Genomic DNA, 27,382 nt, shown 5'->3' with positions numbered 1-27,382 from the left:
ATGCTTGGTGGTTTGGCTCCCCCAGGGTTGGGGACCTGCATCTCCAATGAACACCATGTTCTGTCCAGAGTTGGTGGCAGCAGGAGAGTGGCCTTCCAGTTGTTTTGTGAGGACAGCAAAGCACTCAGTGGGGTCTAAGCTGATGCGCAGTCTGAATGGGGTGGGGTCCCACCACTGTGGTCAGTCAGCAAGCGTTTCTGTCTTGAGCTAACGCATATAATTTTTTATTTGAACCATCAGTTGCAAATTTGCACTTTATTACCTCCTGGGATCTTGTAAATATTCTAAAACCCCAGCCTTACCCCAGACCAGCAAACCTCCAACTCCATGGTCCTGGCACATGTGAAGCCTCAGGGCAGTGCCAGCCTGTGGATGATGCTGGGAGCTGGCCCGCACTGGAAACTTTGCAGTCCAGCAAAGATCATGACCAGCTCCCAGTGCAGATGGTAGATGCTCTCGTGTTGGAGGCTGGTGGTCATTTGGGGTTAGTGGGAATAACTGCTGAGGTTATTGAGGCTTGGCCCTGTCCCTCCTCGCTGTCTGGTGTCTGTAGACCTCGGAGCTTCTGTATCCAAGCTGCCCCATCTTCTTTTGTATCCCAAGTCAACAGAATCAAAGACCAGTACAAGGTGTCTGTGCGCATCCCTCCTGACAGCGAGAAGAGCAACCTAATCCGCATAGAGGGGGACCCTCAGGGCGTGCAGCAGGCCAAGCGGGAGCTGTTGGAGCTGGCCTCTCGCATGGTGAGTCCCCAGGAAAGCACAGGCCTGTGTCTGGCTGCCTGCCGGGGTGGGGGGGGGGGGCTTGCTAGGGTGTGTGGTCTTGGGTGGGAGTTGCCCCATCCTATGTTGGGCGTGCTTTCATGCTGCCAAAATTACCAGCATGTCTCCCTCAGCCCCAGCTGTGCTGGAGAAGCAAAGGCGCACCCCAGGACCCCAGGTGGCTCCCACTCAGGGTGTCTGCCCAGAGGGTTTCCGCCCATAGGCAGAAGTGCTGGACTCTCCCACAGAGCACTCTGGCCTCTATGAGCTCAGTGCACACAGCAGCAGTCCTCAACTCGGCTGCACATGGAAGTCCTGGGGCCTCCGAGAGGCCAGAAAGCCAAACACTGCAGTCATTTACCCCATTTGGGTAAATGAACTCGCCCGAGACCCACGTGCAGAGCCTCACTTTGGAAGGCTTCTGTTTGATTGGCAGTGATTCTAGTGTCCTCAGGTGTCATCCAGGTGTGGCCCACCCCCTGCCGCCCTACACTAGTTCCGAGCTCTGTCTCCAGCCCAGTGTCCCTGCTTCTCCTCACCGTAGACCTTCCCCAGGGCACCTTGCTCCAGCGTCTCCTTCCTACTCTGGACCACTGAGTTCTGTCATCGGGTGCCAGTCTGGTCCTGCCCCTGCCTGGACTTCATCTCCACTGGTGCCCTGCTGGCTCCCTCGGGTGTTTCCAGGAGGCTGGAGACCTGGGGTTGGTTCCTTGGTCTGGGTAGGATGTGTCAGGCATCCTTCTCGGTCTCCCCCTGAGCTGCCCTGTGTTGGGAAGGGAGTGCCCCCAGGCATGCGGTGCCAACTCCCCTCTGCCTTGTAGAAGCAGGTGCCGGTGCCCCACTGCAGGGCCTTGCCCCTACCTCGGTAATTGTACCATCAAGAAAGTGACACTGCCAGGTGACTCAGAGTGTGACATGATTGGAGAGATGAGGCGTCCTGCAGCGGGCAGTCTCAAGGGTGCCCGGGGCACCCCTCGCCCGCTGTTGGGCAACAGATGGGCTATGCAGCAGAGCCCAGGGTCCTGTGTCCACACTCAGGCAGCTCTCGTGTCACCAGGGACTTCATCCGTGCTAATTGTTTTTAGGAAAACGAGCGTACCAAGGATCTAATCATTGAGCAGAGATTCCATCGCACAATCATTGGGCAGAAAGGTGAACGGATCCGTGAAATTCGTGACAAATTCCCAGAGGTAAAAGTTCCCCAGAGGCATTCCTCCCCTCCTTGTGGTGCTGGGGATTACCTGGGGGCTCACTTGCTTGGGCAAGCGCTCAGCCCCTGAGCTGCACCCCAGATCTCCGGGAGTGCTCTCCTGCACCTAAGGAATGCTCAGGACCTCTGTACCTGCTCAGTCTCCTGGTTGGTTGTTCCAGGTTATCATCAACTTCCCAGACCCAGCACAGAAAAGCGACATTGTCCAACTCAGAGGGCCCAAGAACGAGGTGGAAAAATGCACCAAGTACATGCAGAAGATGGTGGCCGACCTGGTAGGCCTTCTAGAGGCCTCCCCGTGAGGCAGGGCTGGACATGGCCTCAGACTCCCAACTCTGCCCCTAAGTGCTCTGTGTGGGGAAGGGTCTGCTCTCTTAGGGACCTGGACAGTGAGATGGCATCTCCTAAATGCCTTCATGCTCAGACCACCAGTAACTTTGAGAACATCTTATGTGGAGTTGAAGTGGGAGAGGGCTCGGGGAGTATGGAGGAGGGACTGTTGGGAAAGCCATGGCCTGGCACTATCCACGGCTCCGGCCCTGGGAGGTGATCGTGAGGGGGTCTGAAGGGTACTGTGCACTGCTGCCTGGCTGCTGGTCCCCAGGAGCACTGGGGGCTGTGTGCTGCCCTGTTGTGGGGTCCAAGCACCTTCCTTACCCAGCTCCTATCCTGGCATGTAACATACTCCCCCAGCCAGTATGATGGTTAGGGCCCCTGGACAGACCTGGTGGGTGCTAGTTGACCATCAGCAGGCTGCTGTAGACAGGGACTTCAGACCAGTTGGCTGTGACATGCCAGGTGGTTAGTGGCCAGACACTTGGTCTTCTGTGAGGACAGATTCTGGCGCTCAGCTAGGCTGGGAGGAGAGCAGGCTCCGGGCGCATGTCTGCCGGCGGCGTCACTGCCATGTCCTATGTTGCAGGTGGAGAACAGCTATTCGATTTCTGTTCCAATCTTCAAACAGTTTCACAAGAACATCATTGGGAAAGGTGGTGCAAACATCAAGAAGGTGACTGCTGTGGGAAGGCGGAGACGGGCCTCCCCTCCAGGCAAAGTGTGTAGTGCCCCTGTCTGGGAGGCCTGCAGTCTCTCAGCTTCGCCTCCCTCTCCTAGATCCGCGAGGAAAGCAACACCAAGATCGACCTTCCCGCGGAGAACAGCAATTCCGAGACCATCATCATCACAGGCAAGAGAGCCAACTGTGAGGCTGCCCGGAGCCGGATCCTGTCCATCCAGAAAGACCTGGTAACGGGCTCCCGGTGGGCCACACGCAGGGTGGTCAGCAGTTCTGCCTCTTGTCTGTTGGGTGCTCATCACTTAGCCCCATAGCAGTGACCTTGAACCCAAGCCCTGGTCCTCTTGAGCCCGTGAAAAGTGTCATCTGAACAGGCATACCGTCTTTTCTTCAGCTTCTTTAAAAAAAGCAGTGTACGATCACTCACAGCGTCGAGTTTGTCGGTTCTGACGTGCACTCCCGGGAAACTAGCACCACTTCAAGCCAGGGAAGGTAGCTGCCACCCAGGCGTGGCCAGGGCCGGCCTGCAGCTGCGGTGGTCAAGTGTGCAGGCTCTGGGGTCTGCAGGGTGGCTCACGGTCCCCCTGCGTGGCAGAGCCTCTGCGGTCTGCAGGGTGGCTCGGCGTCCCCCCGTGGTGGAGTGTCCCCTCTTGCCGTGGTGGTGGTGTCCACCGTAGCAGCCCCTCCCCTCCTTGTTCTGGTCTTGATGGGTTCTTTCATGCGTGTTGGCCAGGTCACTAGCACACAGCTTCCTGGTCCTCTGCTCTGCCTTTTCCTGCTTTCTGCCTCCGCCCCCTCGTTGAGAACCTGACAGCAGGGCCCACTCGTCCCTCCTGACTGTCTGCACGTCTGCTGTCCACAATTTGCTTCGTCAGGGGAATCTCTGAGCTGTGGTTTGTCTGGTCAGTCTGATCCAGGGCCACGTCTTGCACATGGCGTCCTCCACGTGCTTGACCAGAACATTAGACTGCGTTTCTAGATGCAGTAGAGCCCAGGTGTAGTGGAGTCCATCATGCCTAGTGTGTTTGGGGTCAGTGTTGTGTGGCTGTGGCCCTGCCCACTCCCTTAGCCTTCTCAGCCCCTCGGGGCCTTGGCCCCCGACCTGTCACTGCGAGGTGTCTCCTGTGTGGCCGGCTCTGAAGCTCTCTGCCCCTGCTCTCCACGGCACCCTGCCTTCTTGTCTCTCCTTCAGCCTTCTGTGCACAGGTTCCCAGTTCCCGTCCATCTGCGAACGGAACGGGTCCACCATGAGAAAACCAACGCAGGGGACCCCATAGAGACACCACAGGCAGAGGCAGCTGTGGGTCTGGCCCAGGGCAGCACTGGCCATGTGCTAGCCTTCTGGGGCTGCGGCCCCACCTACTGCTCCCCCGGCTGTGTGCCTGCAGCTTCCTCGTCCTGTGTCCCTATGCCTCACTAGTTCCTTTTCTTTTAGGATTCTCTTTTCCCCGCTGCATTGGCACATTCAGGGTGGCTCTGGAGATCCAACCCGGGGTCCTCAGTGTGTGCCCTCTGTGACACAGTGGGCCTCTGCCCCTGCCTGTATGGTCACGAGACACCCCCCCACCCCCCACCCCCCCATGCATCATTGACCTTTTGGTTTGACGGATTGTTCTTAAGAGACGTAGGTAATGTGTGTTTCCCCAGTGCACGCTGTTCCTAGAGCTCCCGGTCGCTTGTGCCTTCTGTTCCCTCTGGTGTGAACACTGACCCTGGTGTCCCCAGAGTGTGTCCGGTGCCTAGTCTTTCCCGCAAGGTGCCATGTTGGGAGTGGGCTTCTGGGCCTGGTTCCTGTCAGGCTGCCAGCTGGCTCACGTCTGCTCCCTGTGTGGCGCATTCAGTCTGCCCGGGCGGCAAGCCTGTCCTCCAGGATCCCAGCTGGTGAGTGTCCCTCTGGACATCAGTGGGTCTGACTCCAGGAGCTGAGTCCGAGTCTTAACGTCTTCTGTGTCCTCAGTGCCCAGCTCAGGCAGTCTTTTTTCAGGCTGCAAACCACAGACAGTGCAGGACACCTGCCTGGTGTCTGTGGCCTGCTGGTCCCGTCATCTCTGTTTCTGGGTTGTTTTCTGTTCTCTTTGTCATGGGTTCTTTTTGCCTGTTCCTTTGAAAGCTGGTGTGTTTTGCTGGGTATTTTGTATTCCTCTAAGTATTTTGAGCTGTAAGTGTTCGGACAGTCTGCACCTTTGGGGACTCGTTCTTCAGTCTTGTTGGACCAGATCAGAGGCGAGCTTGGTCCATCCCCATCCTGCTTCCTAGAGCTGCACCTGGCCCAGGAAGCCAAGGGCAGGGGTGGCTCGGTCCTGAGCTATGGGCCGTTGCCTGTTTCTCCCAGAACCTTTCCCTGCTCTGGTGTCCTCGGGGTCAGTGTGTGGGTGGCCACCGGGCCTCGGGTTCTCTCTGCTGCCCTCACTGGGCCATAGCAAGTGGGGACGGTCATGCAGCTCCCATGTCTGCTTCCTGGTGGAGATGGTAGGCAGGCAGGGGTCGCTCCAACTCTGTTGCTCCATGCTTGCTCCTCACCCCTCGGCACGTGGGATGCAGGTCATGTCACATGGCGCTGAGTGTGTCCTGCTGCTGCACTGCCAGTGCTCGGGTGTGGGCCTGTCCTTGTGCAGCCTCTCCCGGGCCGGCCCCCTCCTCCTTCCACACTGCAGTGTGGGCCTGCTGTCCCCCAGGCCAGCCGCTTCCTCCCTCCACAGTGCAGTGAGGCCTGCTGTCCCTGCTGTCCCCCAGGCCGGCCCCCTCCTCCCTCCACACTGTGGTGAGGCCTGCTGTCTGCCCGTTGCAGGCCAACATCGCCGAGGTGGAGGTCTCCATCCCTGCCAAGCTGCACAACTCGCTCATCGGCACCAAGGGCCGCCTGATCCGCTCCATCATGGAGGAGTGCGGGGGCGTGCACATCCACTTCCCTGTGGAGGGCTCCGGGAGCGACACGGTCGTCATCAGGGGTCCCTCCTCTGACGTGGAGAAGGCCAGGAAGCAGCTCCTGCACCTGGCGGAGGAGAAGGTGAGCCCACGCGCGTCCCCTCCCTGGGGAGCCCAGCACCATTTCTCCATGGCCTGTCGGGAAGCAGCTCCACAGCCAGCCCTGGCTGAGGGCTGAGCCTGACGCTGTGGCCACGCTGTAATCCCGGCACCCAGCAGGACAGCAGGCTCCAGGCCAGCCTGAGCAACTTGGTGGTTCCTTGTCCCAAAGTGAAAAGTGCTGGGGGTGTGGCTCAGTGGTGAGTGCTCGGGTTCATCCCGAGTGCCACAGAGTTTAGAGGGGGGACAGGGGGCTCCACAGGAGCCACCGGGTTCAAGTCCCACGACTGCAAAAAGATAAAATAAGAACGTGTGTGTGTGCGTGCATTTCGTGAAGAGTCTTAAAGGGGCTGCATCAGTGGCTCCGCTGCGTTGGACGGGGTGGTGTCCTGTTTGTCTGCTTGTGGAAGTCCACGCTTGCTTTCGAGGCCGTCCTGCCTTGCTGCTGGGCTGGGTCTGCCTCTGGGTGGCCTGGCTCTTGGGCATGGCCTTTGTCGGAAGGGTGGCAGCTGCTCCCCTGCTACGTTCTTCCTGCTGTGGCCCAGCCTCTGGTCCAGAGGGCCCCTGGGTCCTGATCACAGGGCCGTGCATCCCACCGCTCCTCCAGGAGTCTGCTGAAGACACTGGTGTCTGACAAGGGCACAGGAACTGCTTTTGCTGGGCCCTGGTTTTTTGGTTTGTTTTAACCTTTACCAGAATTTTAAGAAGGAATAAGAAATTCTTCTAACAGTTTTCCCCCATGGTGTCTTGTTGTTGTTTTGGGGAGAGGGGCTCTGGGGGTTGAATTCAAGGGCTTTTGATCACTGAGCCACATCCCCAGCCCTGTTTTGTGTTTTCTGTAGAGACAGGGTCTGATCTGAGTTGCTTAGTGCCTTGCTTTTGCTTGAGGCTGGCTTTGAACTTGAGATCCTCCTGCCTCAGCCTTCCTAGCTGCGGGAATTCATGTTTTGTTTTTAATTGGTACGCCGTAGTTGTGCATTCTCATAGGATCATTGCCAAGAGTTCGCACACGCACACACTGTAACAATAACTTGGCCACTTCTACTGCCCAGCATTCCCCTCCCTCCCAGCCTGGTTTCTTAGTGTCAGTGGGGCCTTGTTCTGCTGTGTAAGGTCTCTGGCTCTTCACTCACTGTGCTCTTGGTGATAGTGGCTGAGTGGAGCTGGCTGCTGTGCATAGGCCTCACAGCAGCCCTGAGTGCAGGAAGGTGGCCCTGGATCTGGGGCGACAGGGAAGCAGGGTTCTGTGGTGGGACTGTCCTGACGTGCACATCTGCTGGGCCCATGCGCCGAACCCCAGGGCCTACGTGGGGCCAGCACTTCCCACTGCACAGTCCACACCCAGCAGGTCCGGATCAGTCCTTGCTGGTAAGTGGGAAGACCAGAGTCCCAGTCTGCACCTGGGTGCCATCTTCCGATGGCTCTGCAGAAGACCACGAGTGCCATCCATCTGAGTGTGTGTGCCCGTTGAGGGGAGATGCTCCTGCTCTCCAGCACCATGGCCAGTGTGGCAGTGGGGGCTCACACACTGGGGGTTGGTTTTTGCAGCAAACAAAGAGCTTCACCGTGGACATCCGAGCCAAGCCAGAGTACCACAAGTTCCTCATTGGCAAGGGGGGCGGCAAAATCCGCAAGGTGCGTGACAGCACGGGTGCCCGCATCATCTTCCCAGCCGCTGAGGACAAGGACCAAGACCTGATCACTATCATAGGAAAGGAGGACGCTGTCCGGGAGGCACAGAGGGAGCTGGAGGCGCTGATCCAGAACCTGGTAGGGCCTGGGCCTGGGCCTGGGCGTGGGGCTTGGTGCCACTGGGTGGGGCTTCACCTCCCCTTCCTCCTCTCTGCACCAAGGATAACGTGGTCGAGGATTCCATGCTGGTGGACCCCAAGCACCACCGCCACTTCGTCATCCGAAGAGGCCAGGTCCTGCGGGAGATCGCAGAGGAGTATGGTGGGGTGATGGTCAGCTTCCCGCGCTCTGGCACACAGAGCGACAAGGTCACCCTCAAAGGTGCCAAGGAGTGTGTGGAGGCAGCCAAGAAGCGCATTCAGGAGATCATTGAGGACTTGGTGAGGCCCCAGAGGCTGTGGGCTGGCGCTCCGCCCGTCCCCCACTTCCCTGCCTGCCACCCAGCACGCCTGCTATGTAGTTGTCAAGGGCCACGTGAGGGAGCCCTCTGAGGGGGATAGGGCACCAGGGCGAGTCCCTGGAGCAGCCACCTGAAGCACAGGCTTTTTTAAAGCCACCTCTTGAGCTGTCCCTGTGCACCCTGGAGGCCGTACCCCCAGGGACCAGGTCTGTGGGGCATCAGTTGTGGTGTACTCAAGCTGCAGGACCCATTTAGAGGGAGGATGGGCCCTGCTGCCCTGCCATGGGGTCACCTCGGAAGAGCGGGCGTAGGTGGCAGGGCACGCTGGGCGGAGCTCAGGGACCGACCCCAGCTCTTCTGTCCTCGTGTGTTTGTGTCCACCTCAGGAAGCCCAGGTGACGGTGGAGTGCGCCATCCCCCAGAGGTTCCATCGATCTGTCATGGGCCCCAAAGGCTCCAGGATCCAGCAGATCACTCGGGATCACAATGTCCAGATCAAGTTCCCAGACAGAGAGGAGAACCCAGGTGGGTCCTGCAGTGCTGGCGTGCACTTCCCTGGCGCCTCTGCCCTGCCCCTTGCTCAGTGCTGGTGGTGCTTGGACCCCAGCCGTGGAGCCCTGATCTGGAAGGTGGCCCAGGTCAGCCAGCGCTCATGGGAGACAGGGCTTATGGGCAGCCGTGGGCAGCTGGGGTTTGCAGGGTCAGCCCTGGGACGTTGTCTGGGTTCAAATGTGTGTGGGCAGCCTCTTCCCTTGCTGCACAGCACAGTAGGCTGTGTCCCCATCTGTCACCTGGTTGTACTTGGGGACCTGACAGTGGGAGGAGTGCCACAGGATGTGCATCCTCTTGTGGACTCGTCCTCGCGGGCCCCGTTTGGCCTCAGGACCTTGCAGCCAGCTGCGTTCACTCAGTGTCACTAGCGTGACACCCACAGGGCCTGTCACATGCAGCCATTGCAATCCCCCTACCTCGCTTGGGCTGCTTTGTGGAGGAAGTCAGCTGAATCCTGTTGCCTGTGTGTCCACAGTCACACCTGGATAGCCAGCTGCACAGACCCGTCCAGGTCACAGCCTGCGACCTTGCCCACCCCTGCATCCACCGAATTTCCACAGCAGGTGTCCCTTAGGTGGCTGTGGCGCTCACGGGTGTGAGGGGACAGGTGGTGTCTGGGCTGTGGCTGGCACACCTGGTCCCACCTGGTCTGTGTTCTGTGGACGGGCCCCGTGCTCCTGGCCTCCCGCAGCCTGTTCAGAGGCAGCTTACTGGACCGGCTGTGTGGCCTGTGCTCAGCTGCACACGCAGGGCTGCTCATACTCTCACACACTGCGAGCCTCGTCCACTCCTATGGTGTCTCACAGCCCCTTTGAGACCTGCCGTCTGCCCTCCCTGCCCAGACCTCGGCTTGGAAGATGAATGGACCTTCCCTCCCTTTCTCACGCTCACATAGCAGGTGCTTGACAAATAGCAGTGACAAGCAGAGGTGACACCTCTCCTCTCCCCAGTCCCCAGCACAGAGCCAGCTGTCCAGGAGAACGGTGAGGAGGCCGGGGAGGGCAGAGAGGCTGAGCCTGGCTCTCCACGGAGGTGTGACATCATCGTCATCTCTGGCCGAAAAGAGAGGTGTGAGGCAGCCAAGGAGGCACTGGAGGTGCGTGGCCTCCCCAGGGGCTGGGCAGCTGCCCTGGTGACCAGGGCAGTTGGTTTCTTCACTGTGGCCCTGAGGTGTAAGCACAGGGCCCCGGCATCACGGAAGGAGCAGCCACCTCAGGCTCGTTATGACCGTGAGTGGTTGTGGCGTTGAACGTTTACTGAGTGCCACCCACGCTGGTCCTGGTGTGAACACTGTGACACCACGGTGTATCTGCCTCAGAAGGACAGAGACTCCAGCTGTGGCACTCACCTGCAGAGGTGATGGGCGCAGGGCAGTAGCTCTCAGACCCAAGTGGGACCAGGCAGGCGACCCGCCGTCAGGAAGGTCCCACAGGGACCCCGGATGTGTAGGAGCCGGGCTTGGAGGCTGCATGCCCCTCCCTGGGGGCCTTGGGCCTGCTCTTGAGGAGGGCACTGCCAAGGCTGAGCCCCGTCCTGTTCCTGCTTTCCATGGGTCAAGGTCTGGTTAGCTTATCAGGGCACAGGGCAGGAGGGACAGGGCCCTGAGCTCAGGCCCTCTGCTCTCGGCCCAACCTTGCCCTTCCCACAGGCTCTAGTTCCTGTCACCATCGAGGTGGAGGTGCCCTTTGACCTTCACCGTTACATCATCGGGCAGAAGGGAAGTGGGATCCGCAAGATGATGGACGAGTTTGAGGTAGAGTTCCTTCCAGGCTGTCATGGAGGTGGGCTGCACACCACAGCTCCCTGGGGACATGCAGGGGATGTGCCCACGGCTCCAAAGCGCCGCCATCCCTTGGGGACCCTTGGCATCACCTTCTTCTGCTCTAACCTCCTTCCTGCCCTCCCTCTGGACCCCCAGCCTGGGCTTGTAAGCTGGGGCCAGGTGACACCTGCTGCCTGGCCCCAGACACCATCCCTGCTCCAACTGCACAGGTGAACATTCACGTCCCAGCTCCTGAGCGGCAGTCTGACGTCATTGCCATCACCGGTCTCGCTGCTAATCTGGACCGAGCCAAGGCCGGGCTGCTGGAGCGCGTGAAGGAGCTGCAGGCTGAGCAGGAGGACCGTGTGAGTGGGGCCGGGCAGATGCACCCCCAAGGGACCTGGACCAGAGAGCCCTGTGGGAGGAGCCAAGGGCCAGGCAGTCTTCCCCTTTACCACGACATTAATTTGTGATTCCAGAAGAAACCTTGTGGTGCCTCAGGCCCTGTAAGAAATGTGGCCAGCAAGCCCAGGACTCCCTGCTGTGCAGTAGGGCAAGACTCCTCCTCGCCCCAGGCACAGTGCCACATGCAGGGTCTGAGCACCACCTGCATGGGAGAGGGTGGTCGGGGGCTTGATGCAGATGCCACTGTGGGAACAGGGCCCACCATAGGGACGGTTGCCGCTGTGAGCGGCATGGAGCAGATCTGTCGCCTGCTCATCCGGGGAGTGTGCTCAGGCCAGCCCAAGCTCCCGGCCCTCTGTCCTAGACTTGGCAGCTGCCTCTTCCTCGGTTTCTCCTTAAGTCCAGTGGGTCTCTTCACATCGGCCCTCAGAGCCCGGCAGGCCGGCCTGGGAGAGTGCTGAGCAAGGGGGCCAACCCCAGGCACCTCGGCTTTCTCAGAGCGGCCAGCGTCTCTGTGCTCGCTCTCAGCTGTGGGTGGGGGTCAGGCCTGGAGCACTGGTCAGAGGCCACTGTAGCAAGGTGCGTGTGGCTGAACAGCCTCTGCCTCACTCTGCCTCACTCTGCCTCACTCTTTCTCTGTAGGCTCTACGGAGTTTCAAGCTGAGCGTCACTGTAGACCCCAAATACCATCCCAAAATCATCGGAAGAAAGGGGGCAGTGATCACCCAGATCCGGCTAGAGCACGACGTGAACATCCAGTTTCCGGACAAGGACGATGGCAGCCAGGTGAGTGCGAGCATGGTGCTAGGACTCGGTGGGCTTCCCTGACCTTGGCGTTGACCTGGAAGCAGTAGCCAGACACGCTCCAGCCAGGCGCCCAGCTGGGGTCAGGGGTGAGTTCACAGAGCAGGTCTGAGAATCTGATCTGGCTTGAGGTGTGACCACATCTCTGCCCCTCGTCACGGGTGTCCCTGGGGACCTTGGGCGTTTCCCTGTGCCCACTTGTTCAGTCTTGGCAGGCAGGAGCCCTAGCAGGTCCTTCTTAGGCCATCATGCTTGTCCACCAGCTCCTACAGCCCTGGGAGCAGGTGGACCTGAGACACCAGGGTACAGCTCCTCTGTAGCCTATGGCCTCCTTACTGCTCGCTCAAGACGAATCAGAAGGCAGATCCCACTCCCACCTCTGGCACTGGACTTTCCTGCCTCACCCTCAGGTCCATTTCCAGCTTGGTCCTGCCCAGATGTTGGCCATCCTGCCCTCAGGCTGGGCCTCTCTGGGTGGCCCCGGCTGCCCTGCGAGATCTCTGCTTGCTGGCCTGGGCTGGTTCTTCTAGCACACCTTGGGGCCCAGCAGGGCCCCCTGGCCTGCCCTACTTCTTATTCCACTGGCCCTTGCATTCCTGGCTCCTGGTTCTGACTGCCCTGGCGCCCATGGGTTGGCTGCCACCATCTTCCCCTAACTACCAGTTTTCAGGTTAGACGTGGAGCTCAGCCGCTCTGGCCAACACCCACAAACTGCAGGTGGAGCAGGCACAGCTGTCCACTGCTGGGCGTGGCCAAGCTGGGCTGCGCCCGTCAAGGGCAGATCCTGCCTCCCTTGCCCCTTCCCGCTGGTTCTGTCTGCCGTGGTGTCCCCTCCAAAGTCTGTGGTTCTCCCTGGTCTGTCCCTCACTGGGACCAGTTCTTCCCTGTCCTGAGGACCAGTACTGCAGCTCCTCCTCTGCTTCCTGTCTGCCCACTCTTCTGGAGTCCACACTCCTGCTGTCCCGTCTTTATCGGCAGTGTCCTTTCTGGTCCTGTGTTGGTTGTCTGGTGGACACAGTGCTGAGTGGACGTGGGGAGCCTGCCGTCTCACCGCAGCACCAGCCCTCAGCCTCCTTCCTTCTAGAGCTGATGCTTATTTTTCAGGGCACTGTAGACACCTCGGCCCTCCAGCCGCTGCCTCGGGAGCCCAGCAGGACGCCCCCTTCTCTGACCGCCTTCTCTTTCAGCCCCAGGACCAAATCACCATCACAGGGTACGAGAAGAACACAGAAGCCGCCCGCAACGCCATCCTGAAGATCGTGGGTGAGCTTGAGCAGATGGTCTCTGAAGACGTCCCGCTGGACCACCGTGTCCACGCCCGCATCATTGGCGCCCGAGGCAAAGCCATCCGAAAAATCATGGATGAATTCAAGGTGAGTCCCCAGAGTGGCCAGAAGCCCGGGAATGAGAAAGTGCACATCCTCCTTGGATGCCCGTGGTCACCGACTCCTGCGCCCCACAGGGCAGGGCACCTGCAGGCTGGCGAGCCACGTGGTGTGTTTCTCCAACATGGTGTCTCGGGGACCCTGGCCCCTGAGCCCTCCATATAGGGGAGGGAAGACCACCGAGAGCAGGGGTCTGCACCTTCACCAGTTCAGAGGACACTCCTGGAAACGGGCCTCCCTCGGCCCCTGAGCTAACATGTGCTCCTTCCAGGTGGACATCCGCTTCCCACAGACTGGAGCCCCAGACCCCAACTGTGTCACTGTGACAGGGCTCCCGGAGAACGTGGAGGAGGCCATCGATCACATCCTCAACCTGGAGGAGGAATACGTGAGTCGGGACCCGGGGAGGCAGCCAGGGCAGCTCTGCGGCAGTGCTCCTCCCATGCTGCTGACCTGGGCTGATGCCTGATAAGACGCCCCTCCCTGTCCACAGCTGGCCGACGTGGTGGACAGTGAGGCTCTGCAGGGCTACCTGAAGCCCCCCGTGCACGAGGAGTCCAAGGCCCCCTCCAAAGGCTTTGTGGTGCGGGACGCGCCCTGGACTGCCAGCAGCAGTGAGAAGGTCAGTGGCCTCTCTCCCTCTGCTCCCTGGCCCTGGGGCGGGGGACAGGGGGAGATGGGCCGCAGGCCAGCTGCAGGCCCTGGAGGCCATGTGGGTGCCCTTGGACCCCAGGCTGAGGCTGCTTCTCCTCTCCACAGGCCCCTGATATGAGCAGCTCTGAGGAGTTTCCCAGCTTTGGGGCTCAGGTGGCCCCCAAGACCCTCCCTTGGGGCCCCAAACGATAATGATCAAAAAGCAGCACCCTCTCCAGCTGCTGAGCCAGCCGCCACACAGTTGGTCTCGGTCTGACCCAGCGGCTGGGCCCCATTGCTGACGCTCCCCCCTCCCGAGGTCTCGCAGTGAAGCCTGACGGCCGGCCCTGTCACCACCTCCCCAGGCCTGGTCGTCACCCAGCGGGCTCAGGGGCTGCCCCTGGGTGGTGCCCCAGGACAGGTGCCACCATGTTGAACACTAAGCAGAGGTCATTGCACATTTGTGGTAAGACTCCAGCTTCCTGGTCACCCAGCATGCGGTCAGCACTGACCTTCACCAGAGCTCCACAGCAGCGGCTCGGAGTCGACTTCCTGTGTCATGACCTCAGGAAATAAATTTCCTTGACTTTATAAAAGCCAAACGTTTGCCCTCTTCCTTTCCCACCTCCCCTGCCCACTGCCTGTCCCCCGGACCCTCCTTTTGGTGGACTGCAGCTGGCCTCTGGCTGAACGGTCTGCTCAGCACAGGGAGCAGGTGGGAGGAGTGCCTGGCTTACACAGCGGGAGTGGGCCCTACGCCGCACCCGTGAGCCTGCTTCAGGTGCGACAGTACCAAGGCTCCTGGCGCCTCCTGGGCTCTGGGGTCTGTGGGTGAGCCTAGAGGTGAAGCCGTGTGAGTGTGTGCCCCTGGGTCCTGTGGCTGCCGCCATGGCCTAGTGGGCTGTGGCTCGCATCCAGTGGAGATGGGAGCTTGACACTCCACTCCCCACTCCCCGGGCCCCTCGCCTCAGCAGCCTTCTTTCTACCTCAGCTGGTGTGTAGGGGTCTTGAGCAGGAGCCCGGCTGCGGAGCTGGGGACAGGAGCTGCGTGCCAAGGCTGGCGCCCTCCAGGGGGCGCTGTTCCTGCGGTGGAACTGCCCCCAGGGCCCAGGTTCCCAGTCCTGGGGCAGGTTTCGCTGTCGCTGGGCCAAGGAGTAAAGCAGGAGGACCGCGGGACTGGGTGCTGAGAGCCGCTGGCCAAGGAGGGCCTGGGCGTGACAGGGGCCCTCCGCTGGCCAGGCTGAAGGGCCCTCAGAAGGGAAGGTGGTCCCGGGCAGCAGCGTCCAGCCCAGCCACCCTGTGCCCCTCCAGGCCTTCTCTGGAGGTGCTGGGCCTGCTCACTGCAGTCACTCAGGCTTGGCCGTCTGAACCCCAAGCTCTGGGACTGCCCAGAGCTGCTTCTCCCAGGTCTGCCTGTGGCGCCAGGAGCTCAAGCCGCCTCGCTTGCCGTTGTCAGGCAGGCCAAACCCAGACGGGGAAGGCCTCTGCTTCTCCAGAGGCCAGCGGCCCTTGGTGGGTGGGGATGACCCTGGGGCAGGAGGCAGGGACTCTGCCTTCCCAGGGGCGGGGAGGCCTTGCAGGGAGGGCTGTGGCCCTCCGTCTGCATGTGCTGGGGCGCTTTCCTGTGGAGCCCTGGGCTTCCTGGCCCCCACACCACCTCTGGCCTGCCCCGTGCTCTTGCTTCTTTCCTGCAACGCCCTCCTGCAGGGCCCAGCCCTCCCCTCCCAGGAGACGGCCCTGTCCTCACAGGGCGTGCCCAGCATCTCCATGTTGCTGAGTCCCGTCGACGCAGGTCCTTGCTGCTCAGGGTCCCGCACCCCTCTCCCTTGGTTGTCATAAAGACTGAGATGACTGTACCCATGCCACGGGAGGCCCTTCCTGCGGCTGAATGTCTTCCTGTTCCGTCTCTGTAGCTGCGTTCATCCCTCGGCCTTAACTTTTGCCATTTGGAAATGATATGCAAACACCTGTAAAGGCTCGTGAATATGGATGACACTGGAATTTTATAGATTCTAAAATAAAAGCCGGAATCAGATGCATTGCGTGTTCTCGTAACTGTGGTGGGTGGCAACATGCTGGGTGGTCCCAGTCTTCTGTGGCCCTCCCAGCGAATCCCAGCACTGAGCACTGTCCCCACCTCTCCAGAGCCACAGTGGGGGAGCCGGCGCTGCCCGCACCCCACCCAGCTGCTTCCGCTAGCTCAGGGTGCTGCCTGCCTTCTCTGCACCGGCACTCCCAGCACCCAGGCACGGGGCCCAGCGCGAGGGTGGCCAGGAGGAGGCCACTCCAGCCCCCACATGGTGGGTGAGTCTGTGAGCAGCCAGTGGGACCCCTGCTGCCAAGAGGACAGGCCCCCACCTGTGACAAGGACCTAGGGACCCAGTGGGCCCACGCTGGGTGTGACCAGTGAGGCAGCCCAGTGAATGGCCACTGAGACACCCACACCCCAGGAGGCTGCCGTAAGTGAGGGGTGGTGGGTGGGAGAGCCAGGGTTCCAGGCTCCCGTAGGCCCCGGCCCACCCCGTGCTGGTCCCGACAGTGCGTCCACACGAGAGCCCCGTCGCCGGGGACGGCAAGCTCCTGGCGTCACTTCTAAGTCTGCCTTAAGATTTGAGCTGAAGATGGCCATGACAAAAAGAAGCACCCAGCCGGCCGGCCGCAGGCCACACCTGTGGTCCCAGGAACTCAGGAGGCCGCGGCAGGCGGGTGTTGAGTTAAAGGCCAGCCTCAGTGACCTAGTGAGACCCTGTCTCAAATAAAAAGGGTGGGGGTGTGGCCTAGTGATGGAGTGCCCCGAGATCCCACCCTCAGCGCTGAAGCAGAAAGGCAGGTCAGCAGGAGGGAGCCTGGTGCTGGCTGGGTCCTCCACGCCCCCTGGCACCCGCGCCCCCAGCACCTGGCGGAGGTGAGGAGGCGAGTCCACAACTGGCAGCTCACTGCTCAGCACAGGGCCCTGGTCTGAGGCCAAGGGTCGCCTTGGCTGAATGACAGGTGGCTGAGGACCTTGTGTGTGAAGAAGCATTTCCCAGGGGGACGCATGGCCAGGTCCCCGGACACCCCAGTCCCACTCAGTGCCCTCCCGGAGTCAGCCAAGATGGGCACGTGTCCACGGGTGTTTATTCAGCACCATCTGCCATGGCAGAGGAAGAGACCTCGATGGCAAGTGGACAGAGTTAGGAAATGCGGGCATCACAGCAGCTGGCCGAGTTGGCAGAGGGCCAGCAGCGTGAGGTCAGAACTGCCCAGGGAAGCCACCCCATGGATGAGCGGGAAAGGTCTGCAGAGACCGCTGAGCACCACAGGACGCACTTCGTCCAGTGTCCTGGCTCATGGGGCTTGTGAGGGGCAGCAGAGGGGCACCACGAAGGCCACCCCTGCAGCTGCAGGCCGCTGGCCTCAGGGACGGACCCTGAGGGGTGTCCAGCGGGGTCTGTGACCTAGGGGACAGGAAGCGAGTTGTCTCCCTGGCGTGGTTAGAGCCCAGGACAGGCGAGGTGTCCTGCTCACCACACCCAGGCCCATCAGGGAGAGGCGGCCAGGGTCCCCCCTCGGGCCAAGGGGCAGGCTGTGGATGGACAGGCTGGGTGGAAGCGCTCGCCCCACACTCTGCCAGTGCCTGCTCGGCCAAGCAGTGCTCATTTCACCTTGAGCTCCCCCGGCTCTGGGATGTTCGAGATGTGGCCAACGCAGGACACCACGTGCTGGGAGGAGAAGGTCCAACCCCAGCCCTTGGCAGAGCAAATGCCCAGAGCAGCCTGCAGGGCGCAGGAGGCCTGGCCTCCAGCACCTGCTCCCCTGGCATGGTCCACAACCATGGAGCCCACCCAGGGGTGCATGGCCCGCGAGTTCCCAGGGGACAGAGGCCAGCAGGAGGGTGGAGGTGCAGGGAGCTCTGGAGGACCAAGAGGATGGAGTGGAGTCTCCTGACCACACTGTCCACGCACAGGCCTGGACTAGGCAGAGCGTGGCAGGGACAGGGGCTGGTGGGGTGACAGTGCTGTTGGCAGGCCCCTTGACTACCTCCAACACGTGACAAAGGCCAGGAGGATGGCCAGAAGGTTCCAGTAGGTCCACGAATAGTGTCCATCATGGTGTGCCTGCAGGAGACAGGGGCCTCTCTGTGTGCAGGACCAGGCAGCAGGTGCCTCTGCAGTGGACTTCTCACCCCCCTGCCCCTGCCCATCTCGCTGGCTCTTCAGGGTGCCTGAAGTGGGGGGGTCCCAAAAGCAGAGCCACCGCGCGTCCTGCCCCACGCTGTACTACACATGGCGTGCCAGTCACCTGGCCACCCACCAAGTCTGTGCCTCTGTCTGGCATCAGCCTGCTCGCACCAGGGGATGCGAGGCCCCGGCCTCAACAGGACTTCAGTCCACTTGCTCAGGTGGAGCACACACCCCCAGCTGCCCAGGAAAAGCTGCCTCAGCCCCCAGGCTGCAGAGGACCCGGCTCCTCACGGACATCCTCCTGGACGGGCAGCCGTCCCTGTGGTGACATGGGCACTCCACATAGAGCATCACCAAGAAAAAGGGAAAAAACATTTTTATTTTTTTGCAGGTACCAGGGCCCCAAGCATGCCAGGCAGGTGCTCCACCACGGAGTTACATCCCTCTTTTTATTTTTATTTTTTTTCATTTTGAGACAGGGTCTTGATAAATTGTTTAGGGTCTCACTAAGTTGCTGAGGCTGGCCTCAAACTTATAATCCTCCTGCTTCAACCTCCTGAGCACTAAGATTACAGAAATCTTCAAAATTAAAATGTATCCTTGAAAACAAACCCCTAATGAGTGGAGTTTTAAATGGCAAAATGTCATGCACAGCAACAGGAACAGGAACTGGAAATACATGGGAGGCACAGGAGAGGTGAGGAAGCCTCGGTCGGATCCACAGCACCTTCTGAATCTCTTTGGGAAAAACACCTCCTTAACAGACACCTGTTACTGAAACAAACTGTGGAAGACGGAGAGGGAATCTACGATGTATCTAAGAAAACTCGGGTGACAAAAGAATGATATTCCCCAAGACCTGAGGAAAAGCAGCTTTGAACTAGAAACTTGAAAGGCAAGAAGGCAAAACTATGTCCACGTCCGTAAGAACTAAGAATCTTCCCACCACATACCCTCCCCAAAACACGTCTTCTTGGTGGCACTGGAGAGAAGCCAGGGCCTGGGGCGTGCCAGGTTCCTGGCCTCGGCCTCCAGAGGAGCTGGGGTCACAGGGGTACGCCACAGCACCTGGCTCCTGAAGACGTGACGTAGCAAGGCGCCGAACCAGAGGGAAGGTACGGGGAACAAGTGCAGCCACTGACCAGTCAGCACCCACGGCCTGGCCGACAGATGGCTGAGAACGTTCACTGTGTGCTTGTGGTTGAAAGATGATAAGAAGGTGTGATGAGTGCACACATCCCAGGAAGAGGAAACAACTGAATCCACCCCATCTCCTGAAAACAAGTCGTTAAGAGTGTGTGTTAAAATGTGCACACTGGGGATACGGCTCAGTTGGTGGAGCATTTGCCTTGCATGCACAAGGCCCTGGGTTCCATCCCCAGCACCACAAAAAATAAATAAATAAAATGTGCACCCTGGGCCAGGTGCAGTGGTGCACACCTGTCATCCCAGCAGCTCAGGAGGCTGAGGCAGGAGGATCAAAAGTTCAAAGCCAGCCTCAGCAACAGCAAGACACTAAGCAACTGAGTGAGACTCTGTCTCTAAATAAAATACAAAATAGGGCTGGGGATGTGGCTCAGTGGCTGAGTGCCCCTGAAGGCGATCCCCAGTACCCCCCAAAAATGTGGGCATGGGCTGTGGCTCAGTGGTACAGCGCTTGCCTTGCACATGTGAGGCACTGGGTTTGATCCTCAGCACCACATTTAAAAAAACAAACAATGGTATTGTGGCCATCTACAACTAAAAATATATATATTATAAAAAAAATGTGGGTGCCATGGTGTGATCCCAAGGAGGAGCCTGAGGCAGGAGGATCATGAGTTCAAAGCCAGCCTCAGCAATTTAGCCAGGCCCAAAGTAACTTAGTCAGACTCTGTCTCAGAAAGGGGTGGGGAGACTGGGGATGTGCCCCTGGGTTCAGTCCCCCATACCAAAGTCAACCCACCGTCCGTCAGTCTCGGGGTGCAGCTCAGTGGAGGAGCACCCAGGTTCAAGCAAACCTGACAGCCACCATCCTGGAGAGCTTTAACCTGCCTCCGGGGCCCACTGGGTGGAGGTTGGGGAGGACGGAATCGTCCTGCACCCCCTCCCACCTCCACCCCAAGGCTGGCAGCGAAGCCCCCTGGGCTCCAGGAGGAGGAAGGCCGCCAGCCGCAGAGGCTGTATCTGAAAATGGGTAGCAGCCGCGAAGACTTGCACACGGAGCGGTGCGAGTCTCGGTGCGAGTCCGAGTCCTGCTGCTGGCCTCTGCTGCCAGCCGTGGTGTCCCTCTGCCAGGGGTCGCTGTCCCTGGCCTCAGCAGCATGGCAGAGGCGGGCAGGTCTGCCAGGCCTGGAGCTCATCGGGCTCCCTTGGGGACGTGGCCGGCTACATGGTACCAGGTGGGCAGGGGAGGGAGGCCAGCTGACAGCTGGCCGAGCGCAGGTGTGGGAAACTGGAGCGCCATGGGCAGGCAGGGGTGTTCCCGGGGCCTCCTGTGGGAGGATTCCAGGGGCCGTGTCGCCAGGGTCGCAGCGCAGGGCCCTTGCCACCCGCCGTGACCGCAGCTGGGCTTCCCTGATGTCTTGGCGGTGGCCTGCCGCTGGCGCCGGTGGAGATCCGCCTGGATGCGCGCGAGTTCGTGCGGCCACATGCCCAGGCCACATGCCCAGGACGTCGGCGTCGGTTCCCCATCCTGGCGGTCATCACGCACCTAGGGGTGATCAGCAACGTGAGCCCAGGTCGTGAGCGGGGTCGGCCAGGGGTGAGGAGCAGGGCGTGGCGCTACTTCCAGGGGACAAGCGCACGTGACCTCAGCGGCCTAATGGACTTCGCGCGCGTGCCCACCTCCACCACAGCGCAGCTGGACCACAGGAGCAGGGTGCAGGTGAGGCCCAGGGCGGGAGAGGCAGGGACAGAGTGGACAGGGGACGGGAGGGGACTTTGGGGTGGCAGGTGGGGAGCGGGAGGCCGGCAAGGACAGAGTGGACAGGGGACTGGAAGGGACGGCTGGGCAGGGGGCGAAGCGGGAGGCAGGCATGAATGGAGTGAACAGGGGACAGCAGGGGTCAGCTGGGCAGGGGGCGGACTGGACGGGAACAGGAGGGGCGCAGGGCTGTGGAGATGGGGCAGTGGGCAGAAGGGGATGGCTGGTCGTCTCCTCCTGGTAAAGGTAGGTGCTGGTTTCCGGCCACGCCCTGTGGCCCCTGGGCTTTGCCCTGCCCTGTGATTGCGGCCTTCTTCCCTTTGCAACTCTCTCCTAAGTCTCGGTCTCTGAGTCCTCGGCTCCTTACGGCTTCCTTGTAGCAGCGCCACTCTGTGCGGCTAGCTGGAGCTCCCTGGCCCCGGGCCCTCCCCTGGACCCTGGGCAGCTCGGTGTGGGGCTTACCTGGCCTGTGCTGAGCGCCCGCCACACTCGCACACAAGGCCAGCCTGTGGGGCTCTTTCCGGGGTGTTCCTTCCCCCTGGAGGCTTCCGCGGGACCTGGCTGGTCCAGTGTGTTTCCCATTCACTTCCCGTGAGCTGGACGAACCCCCGGTTCTGTTTCTGAGTGAGGGTCTGCATGTGCTCACTGGATCAGGCCTCTGGATTCTGTCTCCACCCAGTGGGCCCCGGGGGCAGGTTAAAGCTCTCCAGGATGGTGGCTGTCAGGTTTGCTCGAACCTGGGTGCTCCTCCACTGAGCTGCACCCTAGACTGACGGACACACTGATGGGTTTTGGTATGGGGGACTGAACCCAGGGGCACATCCCCGGTCCCCCCCACCACAGCCAGCTCCTGGCCTCTCTGCAAGCCCAGGAGAATCCGTGTCCTCCAGGGGCTGGGACACAGCTGTGCACTGTGACAGGGTCCCGGGGAAGCAGGCACTGTGGGGTGTACGTGTGGACTTTGTGACACCTGAGAGCAGCCCTGCTCCGTCACACACAGGGCTCTGTGTGTTGGTGTCACCTACGTGAGGCACCTGTGTGTGATGGCTTCTGGGCTGTGGCTGGTCCCTGACTCCAGGTAAGGCCAGAGAGATCACAGAGCTCCCCCGGGTTCTGCTCCACAGGATGGCGGAGCCGGAGCACAGGCCGGGCAGGAACTGGCTCAGGTGCAGCTGGACCCGAACCCAGGAGGCGACCACTTCACCGTGACTCTCTGGCCCCTGCCCACCCCACCCTTTCCCTGTGCCTGGGCCTGCCTTCAGGTGCTGGGGTGCAGCCAGAAGGGCACTCAGGGCCGAGGGCGCATGCCCGGCTGTCTTCACCCCACGCAGCTCCCGCCTGAGGGCGCAGGCAGCTCAGGAGCAGCGCAGGGCGGCCCACCTCCCGCCGGCGGCGCTTTGCCCCTTTTCCCACTGCCCTCTCCAGGCCCACCACTTCTTTAAGAAATGGGTTTCTTAGTACATGAAATATCAGTTTTGAAAAGACTTTTTGAATTTTCAGCTCTACCCGAAGTAAAGCAAGTTCTGTCATCTGTTTCTGGTAAGAGAAGCTCACACTGTTGTGATGAACAAAGGTGGCGCCAACAGAACCGGCCTGGGCCTGCCTGTCCCCTGTCCCCAGTAAGCTTCCTGCCGCGTCACCGAGCTCCAGTAACCACGAGAGCGTGGATAGCCCACCCCTGGCCTCTGTCCGCTGGCACGGGGCCTGGCACCTGGCCTAGACAGACACCCCTCGTGTGGCCCCGGGCAAGACCCCACAGCCGAGGGGAGGAGACACTTACGGGGGCCAGTCTGAGAAGACCACGAAGCAGCCCACCACCACAGCTGGTAGGAGCCGGCCTGTGTAGAACCCTGGGAAGGGGACATCAGGGTGGCTTCAAGGCCCCAGGCTAGTCTGTGTCCCAGTGTGACTCGAGGGCCAGAGCCTTCCGGGAGGAACCCGAGGCCAGGGGTTGCCCCTCCTTCCTGAGCCCGTCTTCAGCTTGGGACCCTGCCCCTTGCCATGCTGACCTCCAAGCGGAGGCCCTGGGGTGGCCGCTCACTGGGCCCTCCCCCTCCCAGGTGACCCTCGCCCTCCCTGCTCACGTCCACTCACACACTGGCTAGTCTGGTGAAACCCCTTGGCGAGAGGCACAGTGCCCACCCACCAGTGTTCCAGCCCTGGGGAAAGTGGGTTCATTCCCAACACCTCGCTTACCCCACCCACCCCTCAGGGCCACTGACAGTCCAGATCCTGGCCTGGTGTCCTGGCACTAGATGACCCTGCGTTGGCCAGGAGGTCTGTGGGAAACCAGATGGTCCCAGCCTTCCTTGCCCTCCTGCCTGGCCTTGCTGTCCCAGGGGACAGTGGGGGACAAGAGCAGAGCCCAGTGAGGGCAAACTGCAGAGGAGTCAGGTGGGCACCCACCACAAAGGTGCTGGCCTGCCTGGAGAACAGGGGAGGACAATTCTGCCTGGACGGCAGGCAGGGGCGATGGGCACCCCAGGATCTGTGGGCCACATCTGGTGGGCTGGGGACCACGGAGGCTGGAGTCAGGAGGGGTACACCTGGCTGAAGGGGTCCCAGTCCCCTGCCTGGGGCTTTGAGAGGCCAGGCCTTGAGCAACCACAGTGCCTAGTGGCTGGTCAGGGCTGGCCAGAGTGGGAGTGTGGACGCGGCAGGAGGGCGCGTAGGGCAGAGCTTGGCAGATGGTTATGAAGCAAGGATCCAGCGGAGGGGCTGGGTGTCCCCAAGGCAGCGGGCAGCACTCACCAGGCAAAGTGAAACCTTCTCCCCAAAGCCCCTGTGCAGGTGGTCCGGGGCTGGTCCTCGTTCCCGTGCCAGCGTGCTCAGCGTGCCCAGCGTGGCACTGGTGAGGCCAAGGGTCTGCAGGCTCTCTGGGGTACTGTGAAGGGACCCTGGGGTCAAGAGGCCTCTGAGCTGGGCAATCCATGATGGCAGAGCTTTGCCTGCCCTCTGAGGGGGGATCCTTCCAGGTGTGAGACCTCAGTGCTGACCAGACCTGTGAGTCCCCGCTCTGTGCTGGGAGAGGGGCAGACAGGCCCAGGAGTTCAGGCGGCTGCTCCGGGAAGAGCATGGAGGAAGGCGTGGCTCAGGAAGGGTGCCTGTGGGAGCATCCTGACGCGTGCCTGGGCGACTCCCAGTCTGGGTCTGAGGCTCTCTGGCTAACTGTGTCGGAGCTTTCCCGGCCCTCTCCTGATGAGAGAACCCGTCCGTGTGGGGGTGTGACTGACCACTGACCCCGGGGCCCCATCACTGACCTTGACCTTGGAGTGCGGCCCCCCTCAACTTTCATTGTTGGAATTCTCCCCTAATTTCTTGTTCCCCGATAAAAGGCTACTCCCTGGCGTGCTCGCTCTCTCTCTCCTGCTAGCCCTGAGTAATCCCTGCTGCCCTACCGGGCGGTTAGAGGTGGGAACCAGAGAGGGGGGCCGTCCCGGACCTGGTCATAGAAAAAGGTAACTGAGTCTGTGTTTTATTTCCATCTCGCTAGCTAACTTTTATGCCAAGAACCTCATTAATGAAACCAATGCGCTGGCCGCATGGTGGAGGTGCTCTGAGCAGGGCACATCCGGGCTGAGCCCTTGCATTCCTGGACAGCTGAGAGTCCAGCCAGGAGGACAGTGGCTGTACACGTGTTGGCAGGGGCTGAGCTGCAGTGCACTGGCTGCCGCTCTGGGCAGCGGCTCCTCCTCTCCCAGCCACATCTCCCAACACCAGGCAGCTTGCACCCATGACCACTCCGCTGAGGCCTGAGTAGCTGTCCCTGGGGTAGCCAAGGAGGCTGAGCACGAGCTCCTGACCCACAGGCATGCCTCCTGTCAAGGACGTGTTGTGATGTTAGGGGCCGGCACGCCACCACAGCCCCACACCCAGCTTCTCGGAGGGCACAGGTGGCCTGTCTTCCCCAGCAAGAGGAGCTGCTGGACGAGACAGAGCTGCCCCAGGGCTGCCCACTCATGGTGTTCAGGGCGGGACTCACTGCCCCACTTCCCCCAGAGGGAGACGCCCCCTACGCCCAGATCCAGGCCGGGGCTTGGCCGCACATGGTGCAGGGGAAGGCAACCCTGGACCTTGTCCAGCAGCCTTTCAGCTCGTGGATGTAGGGGGCCTGGGCCAGGATCGAAAACAGCTGCAGGGTGGGTGAGGGATGGCGCTGGTCCTGTGACTGCAGGGCAGGGACATCCCAACTGGCCCATCTCAGAGCCGAGGCCACAGGTGGCTTCAGGCAGCTCTGGAAAGTCCCCAGGCTTGCCCTTCTGGCTCCCTGAGACAGACCACCGAAGGCAAGCATTCTCCTAGTTAGAAACGCAGACCTCGCCGGCCACATGGTCCTGCAAGGCCATTCTGGATGTGACCCAGGCCCGCGGCACACAGCCTGCTCTGGACCCTCATCCCGGGATGCCAGTTCCATCAGGACACTGCCCAGTTCTGTGCCAGCCAAGGTTATCCTGCGAGGCCCTGGCCAGCCAGGCCCCCACCTGGGCGTGGTGTCCTGCCTCTCTGCCCCACATGCTGCTGTGGGCCCTGGGTATCTCTGGGGCACCAGGCAGGGCCATCGACCACCTTTCACTTGACCTGATGTGCAGTCTGGGCATGTCCCCGCCTGTCCTCGTCCCAGCCTCATTCTCTCCTGTGGAGTGAGGTCAGGGGTGAAAGAAAAGTGACGACAACACTCAGAGCAACCAAGACAACAGAGGAGAAGAGAGAGAGAGAGAGCGAGAGAGAGAGAGCGAGAGAGAAGAGACAGAGGGGCCCGGCAGGAGGGACTTTTTATAGCCCAAATCTAATGGGGTCTCTGGGTCTGCAAGCTGCCTTGTTGGCACAGGGGGTTGAGTGCTCAGCCTTGGGGAGGGGGGCTTGGGCGTTTGGGCTTGAAGCAAACAGGTGATAAAGAGCCAGGCAGAGGGTTGAGTGGCCAGGCACCCTGCAGACAGCTTACTCAGCCTGTCCTGCACCCAACATTCCTCCCCTTTTGTTGTTCTAAGTGACATGGAGGACGGCGTAAAGACCTCTGGCTACTTCCTGCTTAATGGTGGGCGGTGTTGGGCCTAGAAGGGGAAGTGGAGGCCTGTTCGGGGGACAGGTCTGAGAACACCTGGGCAGCCAGAAATAGCACTCAGTGGCTACAGACAACTACTAGGGGTGAAGTCCATAAAGGTTCCTTGAAGCCACAAGTCGTCGACGGCACTGAACCAGTCCTGGGTGGAGGAGATTCTTGGTGTCAGCCACTGGTCCTGTAGCAGGGACTCCAGGAAGTATCGGAGGTGGCTTGGTTGAGTCCAGTAATGTTAAGGGGGACAGCCTGATTGCAGCCAGTGGAAGGGCAGTCGCCTTGACCCATAGGCTGAGAGTGGGTGGTGTCCTCCTGCTGCCAAGTCACTTGGATGTTGAGGCGCCACCTGTGGTTGGGATAGAACTGGAGAGAGATAATGATTAGTAAAAGAAGAAGAGGGTTGGCGAGAAACTGTGAGTTTGGTGGGTGTGGTGGAAGTCCAGGACTGGACATCTGGAACAAGTGCCTTTTCAAGGTGGGAGACGTGGTACCAGGGGGAGTGGCCCAAAAGCTTGGTCACCATTGGGGTAGCAAGTATGACCGCGTGGCGTGCCGTCCAGCGAGGTTCCAACAATGGAGGATGCAGTTCCTGAAGTCAGACTGAGTCACCCAGTTGAAGAGTTCCTGGTTGTGCTGGGGATGAGGCGTGACTGGCGCAGGACGGCACCGGTCTGCGTGTTCCCTGACTGGGTGGAGGCGGGAAGTCTCCACCTGGAAGATGCCCTCAGTGGGGATGGAGGCACGGTGTCAGCGTCTCCCTGGATGTAGGGAAGGCTTCTATCCGACCTGAAAAAGCATCCACCAGAGAAAGTCGCAGTGAAGCTCTGTGCCCAGGCGTGTGGGCAGTCGGTCTGCCAGTCCTCCTCTGGCCGGTGGCTCTGTGCCCAGGCGTGGGGGCAGTCGGTGTGCCAGTCCTCGTCTGGCCGGTGGCTCCTCGTCTGAGGTGGGAGTTTGGGTTTGATGCTTCCTTGTGGGGATGCTGTAGAGCAGGCAGACCAAGCAGAGTGGACCTGCCGGGGAGCAGTTCTCATTCCTAGGAAGTGAAAGAGGGTTGTGAAATCTGGAAAAGGGGCTAGAGAGGGTTTTGGTGGGGGCAGAGTCTCTGGAGCCGGAGGAGTTGGGCGTGAGTCGTTGGTGTCTGTCTTGGGCATGAGGGCTGGTAGTTGATTGACTGACTGGTGAATTTGTGTCTCTGATCTTGCAGGAACTTCCGCAGGCAATTTAACAGACATGGTCCTATGAGGAGAAGCATAAAGAGGACCAACGGGTCCTGTGGGGGGGAGCCAAGGCCATACTTGATGAACATTCCCCGTGGAGCCTGTTGGCCTACTTGCTGTCTCCTCTTTCCTAGCCGTTCTTGACCTTCATTACTGCCAGGAACGACTGTTTTGGCTTCACTGTTGGTGGGTGTTTAAGATCAAGCTGGTGAAAACTGACTTTGTTCTATCTATTGTTAAGAGTCAGCCGAGTCCCCACAGGGGTCGCTCTTGGGGGAACCTGAGAGCAGCTTCTCAGTTCCACTAGTGCCATCTGCGCTAGGATGGGTCCAGGTCTTGCCTGACCGTGGCTTCCCTCGGAAGCACCAGGGATGTTTCCCTTCTCTGATGAGTCTCCT

The 27,382-nt window shown here is 60.6% G+C and overlaps 1 protein-coding gene across 6 annotated transcripts in view; it reads left to right on the top strand.

Annotated features, from left to right (window-relative positions):
* The window catches only part of Hdlbp (high density lipoprotein binding protein), a 51,953-nt gene extending 37,708 nt beyond the window's left edge, over window positions 1-14,245 (top strand). For 5 of the 6 annotated variants that reach the window (XM_005339630.4, XM_021719661.3, XM_013364886.4 and 2 more), the window contains exons 12-28: window positions 604-743; window positions 1,847-1,951; window positions 2,133-2,246; window positions 2,894-2,980; window positions 3,085-3,216; window positions 5,775-5,993; window positions 7,559-7,780; window positions 7,864-8,082; window positions 8,489-8,627; window positions 9,605-9,750; window positions 10,303-10,407; window positions 10,647-10,781; window positions 11,464-11,607; window positions 12,813-12,998; window positions 13,282-13,398; window positions 13,504-13,632; window positions 13,770-14,245. In XM_005339630.4, coding sequence (XP_005339687.1) covers window positions 604-743; window positions 1,847-1,951; window positions 2,133-2,246; window positions 2,894-2,980; window positions 3,085-3,216; window positions 5,775-5,993; window positions 7,559-7,780; window positions 7,864-8,082; window positions 8,489-8,627; window positions 9,605-9,750; window positions 10,303-10,407; window positions 10,647-10,781; window positions 11,464-11,607; window positions 12,813-12,998; window positions 13,282-13,398; window positions 13,504-13,632; window positions 13,770-13,856 — 2,426 coding nt within the window. In that variant the 3' untranslated portion in view covers window positions 13,857-14,245. The remainder of the gene's footprint in view (window positions 1-603; window positions 744-1,846; window positions 1,952-2,132; window positions 2,247-2,893; window positions 2,981-3,084; window positions 3,217-5,774; window positions 5,994-7,558; window positions 7,781-7,863; window positions 8,083-8,488; window positions 8,628-9,604; window positions 9,751-10,302; window positions 10,408-10,646; window positions 10,782-11,463; window positions 11,608-12,812; window positions 12,999-13,281; window positions 13,399-13,503; window positions 13,633-13,769) is intronic. The other variant, XM_078018434.1, reaches the window with a different exon arrangement.
* Window positions 14,246-27,382: the final 13,137 nt, after the last annotated feature.

Source organism: Ictidomys tridecemlineatus, chromosome 7 (assembly GCF_052094955.1).
Source record: "Ictidomys tridecemlineatus isolate mIctTri1 chromosome 7, mIctTri1.hap1, whole genome shotgun sequence".
Taxonomy (NCBI): domain Eukaryota; kingdom Metazoa; phylum Chordata; class Mammalia; order Rodentia; family Sciuridae; genus Ictidomys; species Ictidomys tridecemlineatus.
This window is presented reverse-complemented; position numbering and strand designations above follow the sequence as displayed.